The sequence below is a fragment of the Brienomyrus brachyistius genome, chromosome 14 (assembly GCF_023856365.1).
Source record: "Brienomyrus brachyistius isolate T26 chromosome 14, BBRACH_0.4, whole genome shotgun sequence".
NCBI classification, from domain to species: domain Eukaryota; kingdom Metazoa; phylum Chordata; class Actinopteri; order Osteoglossiformes; family Mormyridae; genus Brienomyrus; species Brienomyrus brachyistius.
The window spans coordinates 16,658,524-16,675,307 of record NC_064546.1 but is presented as its reverse complement, the minus strand read 5'-3'; the positions used below and the strand labels follow the sequence as shown (position 1 = coordinate 16,675,307).

The 16,784-nt window shown below is 44.4% G+C and overlaps 2 protein-coding genes across 10 annotated transcripts in view; both read left to right on the top strand.

Annotated features, from left to right (window-relative positions):
* Positions 1 to 874: 874 nt before the first annotated feature.
* LOC125707518 (eukaryotic translation initiation factor 5-like) lies at positions 875 to 6,609 on the top strand. 2 transcript variants are annotated; one of them, XM_048974746.1, is made up of 12 exons: positions 875 to 1,020; positions 1,251 to 1,371; positions 2,099 to 2,378; positions 2,792 to 2,873; positions 2,954 to 3,126; positions 4,095 to 4,206; positions 4,498 to 4,619; positions 4,714 to 4,875; positions 4,989 to 5,150; positions 5,640 to 5,804; positions 6,019 to 6,159; positions 6,271 to 6,609. In XM_048974746.1, the coding sequence occupies exons 3-12, from the start codon at positions 2,307 to 2,309 to the stop codon at positions 6,367 to 6,369; spliced, it is 1,290 nt and encodes a 429-aa protein (XP_048830703.1). In that variant the 5' UTR covers positions 875 to 1,020; positions 1,251 to 1,371; positions 2,099 to 2,306; the 3' UTR covers positions 6,370 to 6,609. The 2 variants fall into 2 exon arrangements, with proteins under 2 accessions (XP_048830703.1, XP_048830702.1); XM_048974745.1 differs by having other exon boundaries at positions 1,251 to 1,475.
* Positions 6,610 to 10,166: 3,557 nt separating this feature from the next.
* The window catches only part of mark3a (MAP/microtubule affinity-regulating kinase 3a), a 34,007-nt gene continuing 27,389 nt past the window's right edge, over positions 10,167 to 16,784 (top strand). For 5 of the 8 annotated variants that reach the window (XM_048973915.1, XM_048973913.1, XM_048973912.1 and 2 more), the window contains exons 1-3: positions 10,167 to 10,937; positions 12,863 to 13,054; positions 13,647 to 13,700. In XM_048973915.1, the coding sequence (XP_048829872.1) occupies positions 10,878 to 10,937; positions 12,863 to 13,054; positions 13,647 to 13,700 (306 nt within the window). In that variant the 5' untranslated portion in view covers positions 10,167 to 10,877. Of the gene's footprint in view, positions 10,938 to 11,540; positions 12,137 to 12,862; positions 13,055 to 13,646; positions 13,701 to 16,784 lie in introns of those variants that run through there. The other 3 variants (XM_048973917.1, XM_048973916.1, XM_048973914.1) reach the window with 2 other exon arrangements.

Below are 16,784 nucleotides of genomic sequence, written 5' to 3'. Positions count from 1 at the left end.
ATGACCGTGTGTCGCTGCTATATAATTAGGGTGCTTTATTTAAACTACAAGTAATTCGTATTGCAAGTATTTGTTATCAAATTCTGAAAACGCAAACTCGCATTCCTTACTGGCATGCTCAGTTAGCTGTAATTGTAGTTGATGCTGTAGCCTCTCAGGGCTGTAGGCTTGAATTCCACCCCCAGCTTTTTTGCACTAAATGCATGATCTGCACGGTTTCTTCCTGCATTCCAAAAGCATTTCTCATGTCCTCTTTTTCCCTTCAAATGGCTCTAGGATCCTTGTGATCCTCTATCGGATAATGATTATGGAATTTGTATGGAATTTGTGTGTTTTTTGTGTATCTCACAAATGCATAAAATTAGTCTACTACAAACAAGCCCTTGGAGAAAACTGCATCACAACTTCCTCATTTTCCATTTGTCATACCACATAGCATTTTTGTATTTTTTCCAGAACGTTACTTTACCTTTACCCAATCCTTATCAGGAAAAATAGCACTGCACAAGATAACTGACTTTCCAAGGATAGTTTCTGGGCACATATGTATTTTATAGGGACACATTTTCACACAGTTGGCAGAATAACTGTTTACAAACCGATATTGCGTTCACGCTTCAACAACCGACATGTCATGAAATATGACTGTATTAAAAGTGCAGTTTAAGATTAGTAAAACACAAGGCACGTTATGAATTTAACGGCGAAACATAAACTTTGAGGGAAATGAAAGAGCATGAGTCATAACACTTAATGTCTTCCAGCGATATCACTAGCTGCCTTTCCCTGATAGTAACCTCCTATCGCGACACTATGTTAATCTACTCCCGTTGTACCTTGGCGTTTTTATTAGCATGAGAACTAGCGAATGCCTTCGAGTTTCGTCATAGGAAAATACCAATCCGTCCAATGGCTTACGGCTTGGAGGTGGGGCCTGTGGGAAACCGAACAAAGATTGACAGTCACGTTAGTGATTAGGGGGCTCATTCTCGGTTTGTACTGCGCGAGAACGTTCTAGAGGTAAGTGCCTGGCCAGTTCGTGGGTAAATATATTTTGTTAAGGTTACATAGATAAGGGAGATGAATAATTTATCGTTCTGAGAAGTAGATGTATAATTTAAGTTTTTGTACCACACGTAATTACGTGTTTCCGTAGTGAATAAGCTAGCGTATACCATCTTATGGTACATTCGTATTCAAATGCCAACTAACCTCCATGTCTGTTTCTTTTTGTGTTGTACTCATTTCAGATACCCCGACTCTGAGGGCGTCTCGTATTTTGTCCCAAAAAGGGTTTTTAATTACTCCTCAACGTGAAGATACGATTCTACGCTATTAAGGGAACGCAGTCTGCGCTGTTGTGCGACTCGGGTGCGACCTGCGACAGCCTTCGGAACACACACACACACGCACACACACTTCACTGCGGCTCAGGGCGACCAGCGGTGTGTTTATGTCTTTATTTTACGAACACGGTGAGTACGCTCACGGCGGCCGATTCGCCGATCGTTTGGTCCGTGCGGAATGCGTGGAGCAAGATGGCGCCGCTCCTCGCGCGTACTGCTCCCCTTGCCGAGCGGTGACGCAGTCTGCGCCACTGCGCCGCGAGGGCCTGCGGCGTGAGCGCGCACTCGCGCGTTCCTCTCTGTGTGACACGCCGTTATTTAATGCTACGGACGGCCGTGCGCGTGTGTTTGTCGCTGTTGTCTCGCGCGCCTGACCCCGTTTGCTTAGAGTTGCACGTCACATACCTACCCCTGACCTTGAATCTTTCATCGTCGTACTGTTTGACTTTATTGCGCGATATGCGGATGTCTATGCGTGCTGTTATCAAGTCATCAGCTAATACTGTGTTGAAATAAAGTCCTTGCTGCAGCAGAGCTTATGTGGATGGTACAGGGCTCCCGTCCGGTGCTGCTTCCTGTTGCTGTTATTAAAACGAATTATCCGTGTCTGTGCAGCATTTCCTAGTCCTAAATAACCACATGTTGCGCAGCTAAAATTACGGGGCGGTGTCTGGTTTGAATGCACCAGGCTTAATCGCAATTTTGCCAGGAAAGATAGCACTCAGTCTGTCTCTCTTTCTCCTCTGTTTCAGAGCTGTTGCGCAGCCGTTGGAACCTGTGTGGGGGACACGTAACCTGCAAGCAAGGGAATTGCAGCCTCGGGGGCAAAATCTTTTTCATGTCAGAGGCCGAGTACGCTTACAGTCGTTTATGTCATCCACTCTTCTCCAGACAGAAGATACCAAAAAATTGCCCTCAAAGATCTTTTTATTCCACTGATAAAGTTGACACAGAGCCAAAATGTCCGTCAACGTCAACCGCAATGTGTCAGACCAGTTCTATCGCTACAAGATGCCCCGTCTGATTGCAAAGGTTCGTATGCAAGAGAAGCCATTTTATTCATTAATGTGGTTGATGCTGGTTGCTACAGGCAGTGAATGTGACCCGCTTTGGGTATCTTACAGGTCTTTCAATAAAGGGGGTCATTGGACTGGGAAGTGGGGTGGCTTTCTATTTAAAGGCTGTTATTTTTAATGATTTCCGCTTCATGTGAATCTCTGGGAATACGAGGCTCTTGAGTGTCTGTCCTACTTTAGAGCTTAGAAAGAGCTTCTCTCAGACACTGAAGGTAAAAAATTTGTTGATGGCTAGTCAAGCACAGGCAGACCCCCCCCCCCCCCCCCCCCCGTGGGTCTGGTGTGCTCTTGGAAGTATTCAGTTTCTGAAAACCGAATCCCCTTCGGACGACTTCCCTCACGAGCCCCCTTTCTATTCTCTCTTGACAGGTGGAAGGCAAAGGAAATGGAATCAAGACGGTAATAGTCAACATGGTTGATGTTGCGAAGGCATTGAATAGGCCTCCGACGTGTGAGTATGCATTTCCCACGTGGCCTCATCGTATGGATATTGCAGCTTCCTCACTCCTATCTCTGCATCATTTCTTCTAGATCCCACCAAGTATTTTGGCTGTGAGCTGGGCGCCCAGACTCAGTTCGATGCTAAGAATGACCGCTACATTGTCAATGGGTCTCACGAGGCGAACAAGCTGCAAGACATGCTGGATGGATTCATCAGAAAGTTTGTGCTGTGCCCTGAGTGTGATAATCCTGAAACTGACCTGGTAAATAGCTTGTCCCTGGACTCTGGGTTCTATGCATGGTTATTCATCCAAGGGAAGCATTGTGAAGAGATGCTGGCCTATGAGGGGAGGGTTGGTGGGTGGTGGGACATGTGACCTGTGGGCACTAAGGCTCTGATCCATTTACCGGTGCCAAATTCTGCCGCCACATGCCAGTGGGATTCGTTGAGTGACGGGGCTATTTAACGGCTATCATGGAAGTATTTCTTTTTTTAATTATGGGTTTTGGCATTCAAATTTTCTAGGGGTGCTGTTACATTGTGATAGGTTGTCAGGGATTGTGCTGTGTGTGTTTATTACAAGCTGACCATTTTCTGGTAGATAATTGCCTAAAATTGTCTGCCTGTATTGTACTGTTGGTCCTGGGCTCAGCCTCCACTGAAGGCCCCAGTGCTAATTATTACGAAAGCGTGCTTTCCAAAGGGGGTCCACACTGACCTATTTTGCTACGCACTGTAGGGCTGGGGTTACATATTTATAGTCGTGATCTTCTACATGTCTGTTAGACTCCAAAAAACGAGTGAAAACCAGCTGTTTTGTGCGGATGGGGAGTGGCATTTATGATGTGGGTGGTGTGTGATCAGGCAGTTAATCCCTATGTGACGGCCCTAAGCTCCTACATGCTTCTGTTTTGAAGCTGAGGTCTGAAAATCATGCTTTTTTTTTTTAAGCCCTGATTCAGGCCCCTACTGACCTCTTTTGGAACTCATTGCCTTCTCTAGTTCTGCCATCCATGGCTTCCAGCTATTTATTGTAGTTGTGTTGGACTTGTGGTCTGTTTGACTTGGTCTCAGTGACTTCTGATCTGGCCACAGGTTACAGCTTTAACAGCTACCTTCTCTCTTTCTTGATTGGCTGCTGAGTTTCTTTCCTTCCTCACACCCCCCTTTTCACCAGGAGACATTCGGCTGCCTGTGGTCTGACTCATTTTTTCCTCCCTTCCCCCTCAGCATGTCAATCCCAAGAAACAGACCATCGGTAACTCCTGTAAGGCCTGCGGGTACCGAGGCATGCTCGACACACGACACAAGCTGTGCACGTTCATCCTGAAAAACCCACCAGGTGAGCCAGGTGCCTTGTCGCAGCGAGAGCACTGTCTGGCTGCTGGCCTTGGGGGGGAGGGGAGGGGACTCCTTATGTTGCCTGGTTTGTGTTTGCTTTTGAGTCACACACATCTTGCACCTATCGAAGTGGTCATTGTTGATGCGTTTTGCTGCATTGCATTTCCTGCAACTGCATTTTGACAAGACTTTAATGTTACTACGGTTCCTTATCCTTGTGCCCACTCGGATCACTTTTACTAGCATCGGGTGTCTGTATTTTTTGACTCTGATCGCCTTTTTTAAACTGCAGAGAATGATAACGGATCCGTTAAAAAGGAGAAGGAAAAAAAGAACCGCAAGAAAGACAAAGAGAACGGCTCTGCCTCTGGAGACACCGCGGATCACGGCGACATTGATGCCCCTGAGGCAGTGGTGAGTGTGTGTGTCTGCTGTGAGCAGGGGGCAGTCAGATGCTTGTCAGTGAGCTATCCTAAACCCAATTCCTGGGCGGGGCCATGGTTTGAAGGACCGAGATGATGAGGATGAAGACTGGGCAGAAGAAACTACCGAAGAGGCACAAAGGAGGAGGATGGAAGAGATCAGCAATCATGCCAAGAACCTGACTCTCACTGAGGACCTGGAGAAGACCCTGGAGGAAAGGGTCAACCTGTTCTACAGCTTTGTCAAGGTGGGCCTCATTCCTGCGAGCCGAGCTTTGGTGTCCGTTTTCGCCATATGGTCTCGGGCGGTTGGGTTCTTGTGTGTGTGCTTCTTTTCTTAAACATTGCTGCCCTTTAACAGCAAAAGAAGGAGGATGGTGCCATCGATTCGGCTGATAAGGAGATCCTAGCGGAGGCAGAGCGCCTGGACGTGAAGGCCATGGGTCCTCTGATCCTGAGCGAGCTGCTGTTTGATGAGAACATTCGTGACCAGATAAAGAAGTACAAGCGCCATTTCCTGCGTGTGAGTGGCCTACTCCTGACTTTTCACCTGTTTGCTCCAGGAATGGCAGGGTTGAAGCGAGGAGTGTGGTTTATGCTGGGGGAATTTACACAGTGGGCTTCATAGTATCTATAATGCATCCATAGTTAGAGAACTAGGACCATGGTGTGTGTGTGTGTGTGTGTGTGTGTGTGTGTGTTTTCACCCTGTATAAAGTAGCTCACTATTATATGCTACCTTAAACAATTTACCAAGAGAGGGTGAGTAGATCAGGGCTCTTTAAATCTGGCCCGGAAATCTAGGCCTTGCTTTTAGTTCTTCCCGGTAGTTTAAGTGCTGATTCCAATCGGCCAAAGCCTTCACACCTGACTCGCAGGTAAAAGAAAGCTCGGAAATCACTAGTGTTTGGCCTTTGACCGTGATTTGAATAGCCCTACGACAGAGGGAGAAAGCTGTGTTTGCATGTCTTGTTTGCAATCCTTTAATCCTTGCCTGACCCCTTGTGGACAGTTTTGTCACAACAACAAGAAAGCCCAGAAGTACCTCCTGGGTGGCTTCGAGTGCCTGGTGAAGCTGCATCAGGCCCAGCTGCTGCCCCGTGTGGCCATTGTGCTGAAGGACTTGTACGACGCCGATCTTCTGGAGGAGGATGTCATTCTGGCCTGGGCTGAGAAGGTGGCTGCAATGCACAATATACCTACTGGCTTGTCTGGCGATTTTTCGTTTTCCGGTGGGGGGTGGTATGCTGTGGTTTAGGCATTCACAGAACTGCAGCCTTGGATCTTCTCGAATGTGTGGTCATGGTTTGACCCTGCTGGTAGTTCATTAAGTGTTTTGTTTTTATGGGGGATTCCCAGTTCACATCTTTGACAAGACTTCCTCGTCCCAGGTGTCAAAGAAGTATGTTTCCAAGGAGCTCGCCAAAGAAATTCACGCCAAGGCAGCTCCCTTCGTCAAGTGGCTGAAAGAGGCTGAGGAGGAGAGTGAGGGCAGTGAGGAAGAGGAGGGTGAAGATGATGAGAATGTGGAGGTATGGGTCAGCCTTCAGACCTTGATGCCTGGTGTGCTGCAGCTTCCGCTTTGGCCTGCATTATGTGCTGCAACATAACCTGACGCATGTCCTGCGCCTCCTCCCCTGCAGGTTGTGTACTCCTCCTCTGCCCGGGAACTGAAAGTGGAAACTGTGAAATCGGAGAAACCTGACAAGGAAGAAGATGACATTGATATTGATGCCATTTGAGAGCTGCCATTTTGTGCTCTTCTTTCGGTTCCCCCTCCCGCCTGTTATACCTAGTTCAGCCCACTAAAGTGCACTGGGGGGGCATATTAGTGCTTTGCTGACTGCATCATGACTTAACTTCTTATATTCCAGTCTTCGGAGGATTTACAGTCTTAGTCATATGATTGGTTTATGGGTCATTAATGTTTATTAACCTTTTGCTGTTATTCTCATGTAATCCAATTAAATCAATTTACACCAGTCTGAAGTTTTCTTTTTGTGGTGGTGGGTGTTACCTCTGTGTTGGCACCTGTCCTGAGAGAAGGTGGGGTATTGTTCCTTGTAATTGAGCAGTTGGCTGATTTCTGGTTTTGAACCCTGTGAATCGGTGTTTCCCAACCCTGGACCGTACATGTTTTTGCATCCCCTCAGCTCACAGCGCACCTGTACTAGGCATTCGGTGTTCCTGATTGACTGGGAGTCCTGGGGCAGGGGCAGAGAGAGTCTGCACTCAAAAGCTGCAAGTTGTGCTTGTGCATAGAGTGGAATTCCACATAACTCATGTTTGTCATGTGACAGTGCGCAGAGTCTGCAGTGTGTAGTGCAAGGAGGTTCAGAGTAGGTATTCATGAATTGCAGGGCTGCGTCTTGAACAGAATTTTATTACGGAGATGGAAATTTGGGAATGTGATGATTGTCCACCTCACCCTACCTGTTTGTTCCATCTTGAGTATGATTGAATGTCGCTTGTTAGACATCTTTTGAAGTATTTCAGTATGAGTGCTTAAATACTGTTATGTGACTTCATTGACATGGTTCATGATGGGTAGGTTAGTTGGATGGAGTTGGTGATCATTGGTAAATGGTTCTTCAACAATTGTAGCAGTTCAAGACATGAAATTGGGACTGTGGCTTTAGTCACCCAAGTGATAATGACATTTTGCTTTGTTTTTTGGAGATGTGCATGGGAAACTCCCACTGACAAACAGTCATGTGACCTTTTATGGGGTAATGGTCAGAATCGTACCGCAGCCAGTTCCAATTAGATTGTTTACTTAAATGGTTTTTTCCCCAGAGTAGTTATTCCTGAGGTAATTGGAATTAAGGATGGTGCTTATGGAGAAGTTCTGGACTTGGACGCAACCAGCTAACCTGAGCCGAACGCCATCCGCATGTTTGTAGGTATGTCGATTTGGGGGGGGGGGCGGTATTGATAAATCAAGAATTAAAATGGGTCATGATTTGGGTCTGAAAGCAAGACATTGCTAGATAACATCCTGATATCTTTAGCACAGTGTTTATATTGACTGAAAAATTACATCTATTCTAAAAACTCAAAAAAGTGAGGGAAAAAGTAGTCAGAAAAATGTCCTTGTCATGTATTGCCACTAGATGGCGCGGTTGACTTCATTTTAAACTTAAAGGCGACTTTTTTTTAAAGGGGAAAACAGGAATTTGACGCACAATATTTCAATTTTGTATTCGTGTGCTTGGAAAACTATATTTCCAAGTTTATAATCTCATAATCAAGCCAACATTGAGAACGACATCTATCTTACTATCTCCCTGGCTACATCAGGGATAATTTGTGAGTAAAGGTCAAATGGTTCAAACTGCTTTCTGTTTTCCCGAGTATCGGATAAGCTTCCATGCCTGTGTTTGGTAAAGGCCATACGCAAAGCTGCATTTGTGCCAGTGAAGTGGGGTCACTGTAAGGCACCCTGGTATTTTATAGTGAAAATGCCATCCCGTGCCTGGGCGGGGGGGGGGGGGGTATGTCACTCAAGTTATTTGTTTTAAGTGGAAAAGATCTCAAGAGGTGATTCATTTGTGAGGCTTCCTCTGTGGTTTGTTGGTTGGTTTCTGCTTGCCCTCTTGTCCGTGTGAATAGAATCTTTTGAAGGAGGCCTCAGTCACACAGGAAGTGTGGTGTGTGGGAAGCTGCAGCCCCCCCCCCGCCCGTAACACACAAAGAAACACAAAGACACCATGAGAAAGCAGATGAACAGCTGAGGTGACCCTGTTCACTTCACATCGGCATGACGGTTTGTCTCTAAGCTTTGGGTTTTGCCGAGAACCTCCTTAGCAATTCGAATGCAACTTGGCTGATGTGTCTCTTGGTCTTTTCAGCCTTGAAGGGTTCTAAAATTGTGTCGCTGAGTGACAAAGGGGAAAATGTAACCTTGCGATGACGTGTGACGGTGATTTTATGATAATCAAACCTGTTTTCCCATCACCTCTGCTCTTGTCATAACTTCATTGAAAAGAAAGTTTGACTTTTATATTTTGCCTCATTGCTTATGTTTTGCAACCTGGATGGAAGCCACCTTTTGGTCATCTGTGTTTTACCACATTTAATCATTTTCACATTTTGGGAGAATTATATGCACCATAGTTTGAATGCTGAAGTATGTGCAGAGTACAGTTACTGAAGTTTCTCAGATTTGAAAGACGAATAGAAGATATGAAAGAAGAGTGTGCAAGACAGAGAGAAGCTAGACAGGAAAAATTACATGACACAAGCACATATGCTAAATAAATTCGACCAATCACATCCACCCCCACGAAGGAAAACAGTCCAGTTTATGTGTGTGTTGCAACAACATTGCAACAAAAACCAATCACATATTTTTTAAAATGTCACTGATATTATGCTACTCGTCATCCAGTGGAAGGGAGTCATCCTTGTCCACATCCACCCATAGTCGACTGGTCTTGGGAAACAGGATTGCTGCTCCCTAGCTGTGTGGGGGCTCCTTTATGTGGGGGGCACATAAAACAGCTTTGTATGGAATGATAGGATAAGGGAAAAGAGGCTGACCTAACTTGTCTATCCCCATCCTGCCTCACTCTGACTAAGATAAGGACGGACATAGGGCAAGTGGGGTTTGGGGGAGGTAGCATTGTCGAAATTAAATCACTGTTTTACCTGGAAACAGAAGCATTTTCTGTGTGTCCAGTTGTGCAGTTTTTTTGTGATCACTTAAATTTAGACACCTATGGCCATTAAACAACTGAATGTTTCTGAAACGCTGGGCTGAGTGAGATCAATGTAGGATCTCACAGAGCCTCCCAAGGTCCCCACTATTTCTGTGTTCAGAAAAGGCCCCAGAGGTCAGGAATAGAGAGCAATCTTATTGGTCCCTGTAACAAACCATTTATTGGTGCAACAAATAGAAGTAAAATCAGCCACAGATTATTGTGAAAACTTCTCAGGGGTGGTTTGGGAGGTCTACAACCCCCTATGGAGGCCTATGAACAGTCACCCAGACAAGAATCATTTCCACACCCAGATTACGTCACGGTTACATGCTGCAGCTGGTTCTGACACAGCCCCTTATATAATGTATGATGTAAAGCAGGTATTCTGTAAGACCCACAGCTGAAATCTGCTATATTTACTGGCGACAAGTCCCCAGATTTGCCCACACAAGTGTGAACCGGCATCCTTTGCCCCAACCCAAATTTTATTCTCCCTGACTGATATAGCCCCAAATCTATGCACAGGGCTATGTTGTTCAGGTAAGAAAATGTATAGCTTTTATTACCTATGTGAATTATGGTATCTATGCAGATAGTAAACATCATAAAATGAAAACTGTATAAAACCACATGACGCGAAAAGGGGAGTGTTCTCAGATGACATTCTAATTACAGACGGTTAGAAAGAAAAAAAATAGTGCAGACTTCCTAAAACGTTTCAATTAAGCGTGACCTGTACTGATATCTTGGACAGGTACCCCCCCCCCCACTAGTAATCACCCTAGCAACAACAAAAAGCGCTTCTCTGGCAGCGGCGCCAATGAGCTCCATAGGACGCCTCTTTCCTCACTTCCTCTAGTCGTGCAGGGCTTGGCTTGGTACTCTTCAGTCACTGGGCAGCCATCTTGGATCTAGTTATCAGGCAACCCTTACTTAGGAGATGGGAGGAATCGGATCGTCAGCGTCTTTTTTAGACAATTTTTACTTTTGAAAACTAGGGCATTGGGCATCGGAATCCAAGTACTAACTGGACTTTTAACTGGCGTGATTCGGCGGCAAGCTGGCAGGGAAACCCAAGACCGGTTTTACGCGATCCCCTTCCCCTTTTCCTTGTCTGAATGCGGTGTAGAGGGCCTATTTAGTGTTTGAATGTTCAGTTTACTTCTAACTGCAAAGGACCGGGAGAATAATGATATTGAATTGAGCTCGGACTATGGTCTGCGTTTGGTCAGCTAACTCTGCACGGAGAAAACACGTTTTTCTTTTATGCGGTTAATTTTTTGGGGGGGAGAAATAGACACTTGTTTTTTTTTCACAGGTGTTTATGGAATAATGCTGTGCATACTACTCCGATCGCTACATAATTAGTGTACTCGGGATATCCTCATACACAAGTTTATTTTTCCAAGTTTCCATTGGGCTGCCGCTGGATTTCTTCTGCAAGTCCATGGTCTTCAGAAGCAAGCAGATGAGTATCTGCATTTTACTTCTCTAAGGTGCAGTGAAACCAGTAGATAAACAGAAGAGCCCCTGGAAACTATACATTGATGAAAACAATGTCCACAAGAACGCCACTGCCTACGGTCAATGAGCGAGACACCGAAAATGTAAGTATTTGATCATTTCTAAATGACACAGTTCTCTTTACCAAAGGGTGGGTCATTCGCCGTCGGTTCATGTCACATATTCAACACAAAAACGCTATTAACCCATTTGCCAAATTGGTTTTTTCCTTTTACGCTGCTTTTATGACAACAGTTAACCCCTGTGTTGAGCCGGATTACCGTATTGTTTTTGCTTATGCTATGGTTATGTTAGTGTGACGCATAGCGCATATGTTGCTTAAACTTCATCACCTGGATAGGGTTTTAAAAGCTGACACATTCTCCAAGACGACCGGGCACTAGATGACCAGTGATTATCCCCCTGCTGCCTGCTTCGACTGGACAGCTTTCCCCATTTTGCACCAATGCAGTGAATGAATCGCCCTAATGTCTCTCCTTTGTGTGCGTTTCCATCCCAGAATCTGATCATTTGACAGTCAAGCTAACAAACTGCACGTATTCGCCTGCAAATGCAACATGTTTAAACGTAGACTTAGATTTCAAACGTTCATGATTTGACGATCCGATGTAGTATATAATGTGAATACACAGATTGGTCTGATGCGCGACCCTAAATACTGCGGTTGATCTAGATGGCAGCGGTTTTAAAGCAGTTGATGACGCCCGCTTAGTGCATGCACAAGAATTCTGGCCGCCGTTGTGTTGCACAGGTTTCAACAAGAGCGCCAAACTACGTTTATGTTGAAACCGTTATTTTTGCCTCGGGAAACCGTTCGTTCACTAGACAGGCACGGAAATGCAGCAAACTTAACATTTCCGCTCGACTCTTGGGTGGGTTCACTGGTGTGATGACCGCTAAATGCGCCGGGCTGCGGGCTACGTCCGCTTATCGGGAAGCTTTCCGCGCGCCTGCTGGTGGCGAGTGCCGGGCGCGTGCGCTTACCTGAGGTCGAGGCGGCGCGAGCAGGCCAACGTGCGACCATGACGGAGGCGACAGGCCGGTTCGGTTCGGTTCCGTTCACATTCCCGAAACTAACGCCCGCTCGACCGCCGTTGTGAGTGGAAGCGGCTGTAATAGGTATTCAATTTATAACCCAGTTGGGCCATGCGGGATTTGTCTCTCTCAGGACTTGAATAATAGTAAGTAGTGCTGGAGCGAGGAACTGTACTATTTTGGAATACCCAGTTAACTCTGCGGGATTGTGACCGGCAGGGATTAAAGCTCCGAGTTCATGCATTGTGTAAGATTTTTTCTATTTTATCATTTTTGTCACTTTTTTGGGTACGTGATGTTTTTTGGAGTGATCAGGTCTGAAGGGTAGATCTGAAGATTGTCTGTGGTTTTGTTCTGTCGCATACTTCAACAGCGAAATTAGTTTTGTTTCTTACACTCTTTCAGTGCTTATATGCTCTCATAAAGGGATCTTAACACATGTAATCATTATTTATTGGAAAATTCCTGTTTTGCTGGCCTGGGTGATAATTGATCTGAAGCCGCCTTTCTCGTTGTACAGACATGCTTACTGCGAAAAGTTGCTCATGTTAAAAGGCTGGAGCTGTGGAAGTGACACTGCTCAGTGTTCTGCAGTTCTCCTGTAGTATTACTACTCTAATAACCGAGAGGTGCATGTACACTTATACTTCTGTTATTCATTATAGCATGTTTAGTATAGTCCTGTTAGTCGTGGAGGCATTGCTCATGAGAGTCTGAGTGTGCTTCATTTACCGTTTAGCAGAGCCCATATAGCTGGGGGTTAAGGGCCTTGCTCAAGGGCCCACAGACCTGACTGTTCTGCCAAGGCTGTGCTTGAACCAGTGACTTTTCAATCACAGGCTCAGTGGCTGAGCTCGCTGAACCACATGCTGCTCCCATATACTGCTGTTTATGCTCCCTGCAGCACTTTGGACTGTTCTTTACTTTAAGGTGAAATGTATTGTTTATAACTTGCGACATACATCCCTGACAGCACACCTCGCACAGTGATGGGCGGACGGAGATTACTACTCGACCTGGACGCTCCGGGGCTCGCTGCCGGAACTCTGTTGCCTCCTGTACGGATGAACAGCCGCACATTGGCAACTACCGGCTGCTGAAGACCATTGGCAAGGGCAACTTTGCAAAGGTCAAGCTGGCACGCCACATCCTCACAGGCCGTGAGGTGAGACGCTGGCGAAAGCTTGGGTGTCCAGTTGCCAAACTCTCAGGCAAACTGCCTGATGAATGCTGTTGTAATTTCACCCAAGTTTCATCCATCCATCCGTCCATTTTACAAACCGCTTATCCTACTGGGTCGCGGGGGGTCCGGAGCCTATCCCGGAAGCAATGGGCACGAGGCAGGGAACAACCCAGGATGGGGGGCCAGCCCATCGCAGGGCACACTCACTCACCATTCACTCACACATGCACACCTAGGGGCAATTTAGCAAGTCCAATTAGCTTCAGCATGTTTTTGGACTGTGGGGGGAAACCGGAGTTTCTTTTATAATAATATTAGGTGTTTTGTTTATCTATATAATAATTTACATCTACACTGTTTAGCCATCTAGAAATCTGTCAAAGAGCATAGGCATAGAAACATGTGTTTGTGAAGATGGGTCTCATTATCACAGAATTTGATTTTCCATAGTTGTGTATGTATGTATAGTATGTAAGGATGAAGGAGACTCAAGAATGTGATTCCTGTTATCTTACAAATGTAAGTGAAGTGTACGAAGGCTTCTGTATTCTAAAATGCTTTTGTCTTCATCTAGGTTGCAATAAAAATCATTGATAAGACTCAGCTAAACCCTACTAGTCTCCAGAAGGTAAACTCCTCCTCCTTTCTGTTTGTGTACAGGGCCTGATGATTGTTTGTCAGTGGGGAAACTGTGAGAAATGTGTAGAGAGAAGCAGTGGTTGCAAATGGTTGACCATTGTGCTGGGGCTATTTACAGCTTGTTTTCTGATTTGTAGTTCTGATTTGTATGCTTTTTGGTCTGCTGCAGTAGACTGTTTGGTGTATTCACTTTGAGCAAGAACACAGGGACTAAATTATCAAACCTCTTTTAAGTTCACCTTTCCCCACTCACTTTTTCCAGAGCTGGCTTTGTCCTTTTACCCATCTGTTTCTGTATCTGAATTTTGACCCAAGTCTTGGGGTCATTATGTACTAATTCGTATCAGCAGCCAGTATGATTTTGAGTACTGATCCAATTCTCAAATTCATTGACAAATCAACAGAGAATGTGCAAATGTCTGTTTTTGTATTCAGTAGGTTTATCGCTTACTTTATGTATTGGCAACGGCTGAAGCTTGACTTGCATAACTATTTTTCATGCACAAAAGCATGTTGCTTCTCAGTAGGAGTGCTTGCTTCTCTTTGGGTTTGAAAGTAAGTGTTTGTCCAGTTTCATAAATTGCATTATGTGGTACTGCTTTTGTAATTTAAGCAGCTTCTATGCATGATCAGACCTTTGCTTTTGCTCTGTGTGAATGACGTCTCACTGATTGATGCTAATGAGTGCCGCTGTGTACAGTTTCTTTTGTGTTTGTATTTTCAGCAACTATACTCCACAGGCTGCAGAGCATTATGGGAAGGGTAGATCCTAAGCTAGGAGTCCTCTGCAGAGTTGGATTTCAACTGTTGCTAATTATATCTGGAGCGTGGAAATAAGAATGAGAGGCTTATGTAACCATGTGGGTTTGAGTTGGGATAGGGGAGTGATCTCAGTTGGGTTAGATGGAAATGTGGTTTTGGTATGTGGTGTCACTGGTCCTACAGTGTGGAACGCAGAAGCCTTCGGGTGTGATAAGGAGCCAGTCACAGGCTGCTGGTCAGTCTCTGCATCTTCATTCTGTGTAGTGTTATTGACAACCGACTGGCAGGTTGTTGGTATATATGGGGGTGATTTGTTTTCTTCCTCCCTCATGGTTCAAAGAGAGGGCTCTTGGTAGCATGAATGACATAACCAGTGGGCTGAAATTTAGGATGCAGCTGCTTAAGTTGCATTGGTGCTTCTTTCCCTGCATCACCTAATGGTAGCTTTTGAACGTGCTGAAATCATGTGCCTCGGAGATTTTCGTGCTTGGATATTACAGTTGATGGGTAGCAGTTACATGATTAATCAGTTTGTGTTCCATTTCTGGGCCGTTAATGCAGTAGCAATTTAGCGAGTCACTACTTCCCATTTTTAAATCCTGTTTCCAAAGCACTTTGCCTGTTTCGTTGTGCAGTAGAAAGGCTATATATTTGCCCTAATCCTATAAATGCAGACCACTGGCATCGTACAATTACACCTGAGTATTTCAAACTGGGTCAGGGAATTTACTGGAAAATTAGCAATTATCAGACTGTTAGTCCAAAATACAATTTGTGAAGTTGTAGCAGTCTTTGTTTTGACTGTCCATTTGACTATCTGAGCATTTGGGATGGGTGATATGGCCAAAATGTCATATCACAATCATTTTGGTTTGAAGCATGATCTGAGATAGAGATCATTTTTTTTTTGTTTGTTTGTAAACCAACCAAATTAGAAGGTATGTAGTAATATTAATTAGCCATTTAACCACTTAACCTGCAACGTTCCCTGTATGGCACAGTTGTTCTTGCATTATTATAAACTTAATTAACGTATGTAAAATACTGAACATTTATTTGACAATGTAGCTGCCCTGTCTATAAACCGTTTACCACGTGATATTAATCCAATATTTGTAACAGTGCAATAGTATGTAGAGGTGTTTTTTTTTTAAGAACCATGTTAGGTAACTGGTTAGAAAAAATCCATTAAGTTTTCACAATCTAGTCACTAAGGTGAGATCCACTAAGATGAATAATTGACAAAGCGGGATATAGAGACAGTGCTGAAATGTCGTGCATTCTGAAATTCCTGTGTTTCACGTCGGTCTGTTTTTGTTGTAATGTTACAGCCTCTCAATATGCTGGCATCATGTGAAAGGTACTTGCCAGTTTGTTCTGTCATTATAATAATATTGTTAAGCAGTGTACTTGTAAATGGGCATTCATTGGAAGCTCCAGTTAGTTGTACTTATGCCAAGTTGACTCCTTGACAGCAACTATGTTTATAATGTGCTATTTGCCTCACTTATACGTCTCTAGCAGCCAATAATGTAATAACTGCCAATAAAGTAATGTTATCATTCTTAATGTATTAAGTTGATTATGTAATAACTGGCTGTCACTACTGATTATATCAATAATCAAGTAATCATTAACATATAAAATGCAATTGGTGTGAGGTAGGAACTAACCAACCATTGCAGGGTATACACTCAGTCACACATAGAGTGAATTTAGGCACTCCAGTTCACTTAAGTAGCATGTTTTTAAACGGTGGAAGGAAACCAGAGGATCCACTGAAAAGCCACTCACACACAGCGTGGGCATGCAAACTCCATACACACAAAGCAGTGGCATGCAGAAACAGTGCTAGCCCCTGCTCCACTGTACCACCCTTATGCTATGTTAATATCGACATCGCATTTCATGCACATGCATTGGTTACATCACATGGACCGTGAGAGTCAGCTGCATTGAGACCATGAATAAGTTGCGCTAAAACATTCTTACTCAGTCGTAGAAAATAAAACTTGGCAAGCTTTTCAATTTTAATGATGATTCAATTTTATCATTATGTAGTATATGTTAAAGCAGTTCAAAGTAGGGCTGGGCGATATGACCTCCAATCAATATCACGATTAATTGAACATTTTACCTCGATTGCAATTAATGAAAGATTGTTTGTTTTTTTGCTGTCCTATTTCACTGACAAGGATTGTACTGTAAATATGCTTAACTATTAAAGCTGGGATATTTTTTCCTAATGAAAAACTGTATAATTGGAGACACACACAGATGAACCATTTCTGGTTATTTATTGAAAATTTCA

Excerpts from the sequence above, each read along its gene's own strand:
- LOC125707518 (XM_048974746.1), top strand. The coding sequence starts at position 2,307 with ATGTCCGTCAACGTCAACCGCAATGTGTCAGACCAGTTCTATCGCTAC. Across the intron at positions 3,127-4,094 it reads ATAATCCTGAAACTGACCTG|CATGTCAATCCCAAGAAACA; the intron begins GTAAATAGCTTG and ends CTTCCCCCTCAG. Across the intron at positions 5,151-5,639 it reads ACAAGCGCCATTTCCTGCGT|TTTTGTCACAACAACAAGAA; the intron begins GTGAGTGGCCTA and ends CCTTGTGGACAG.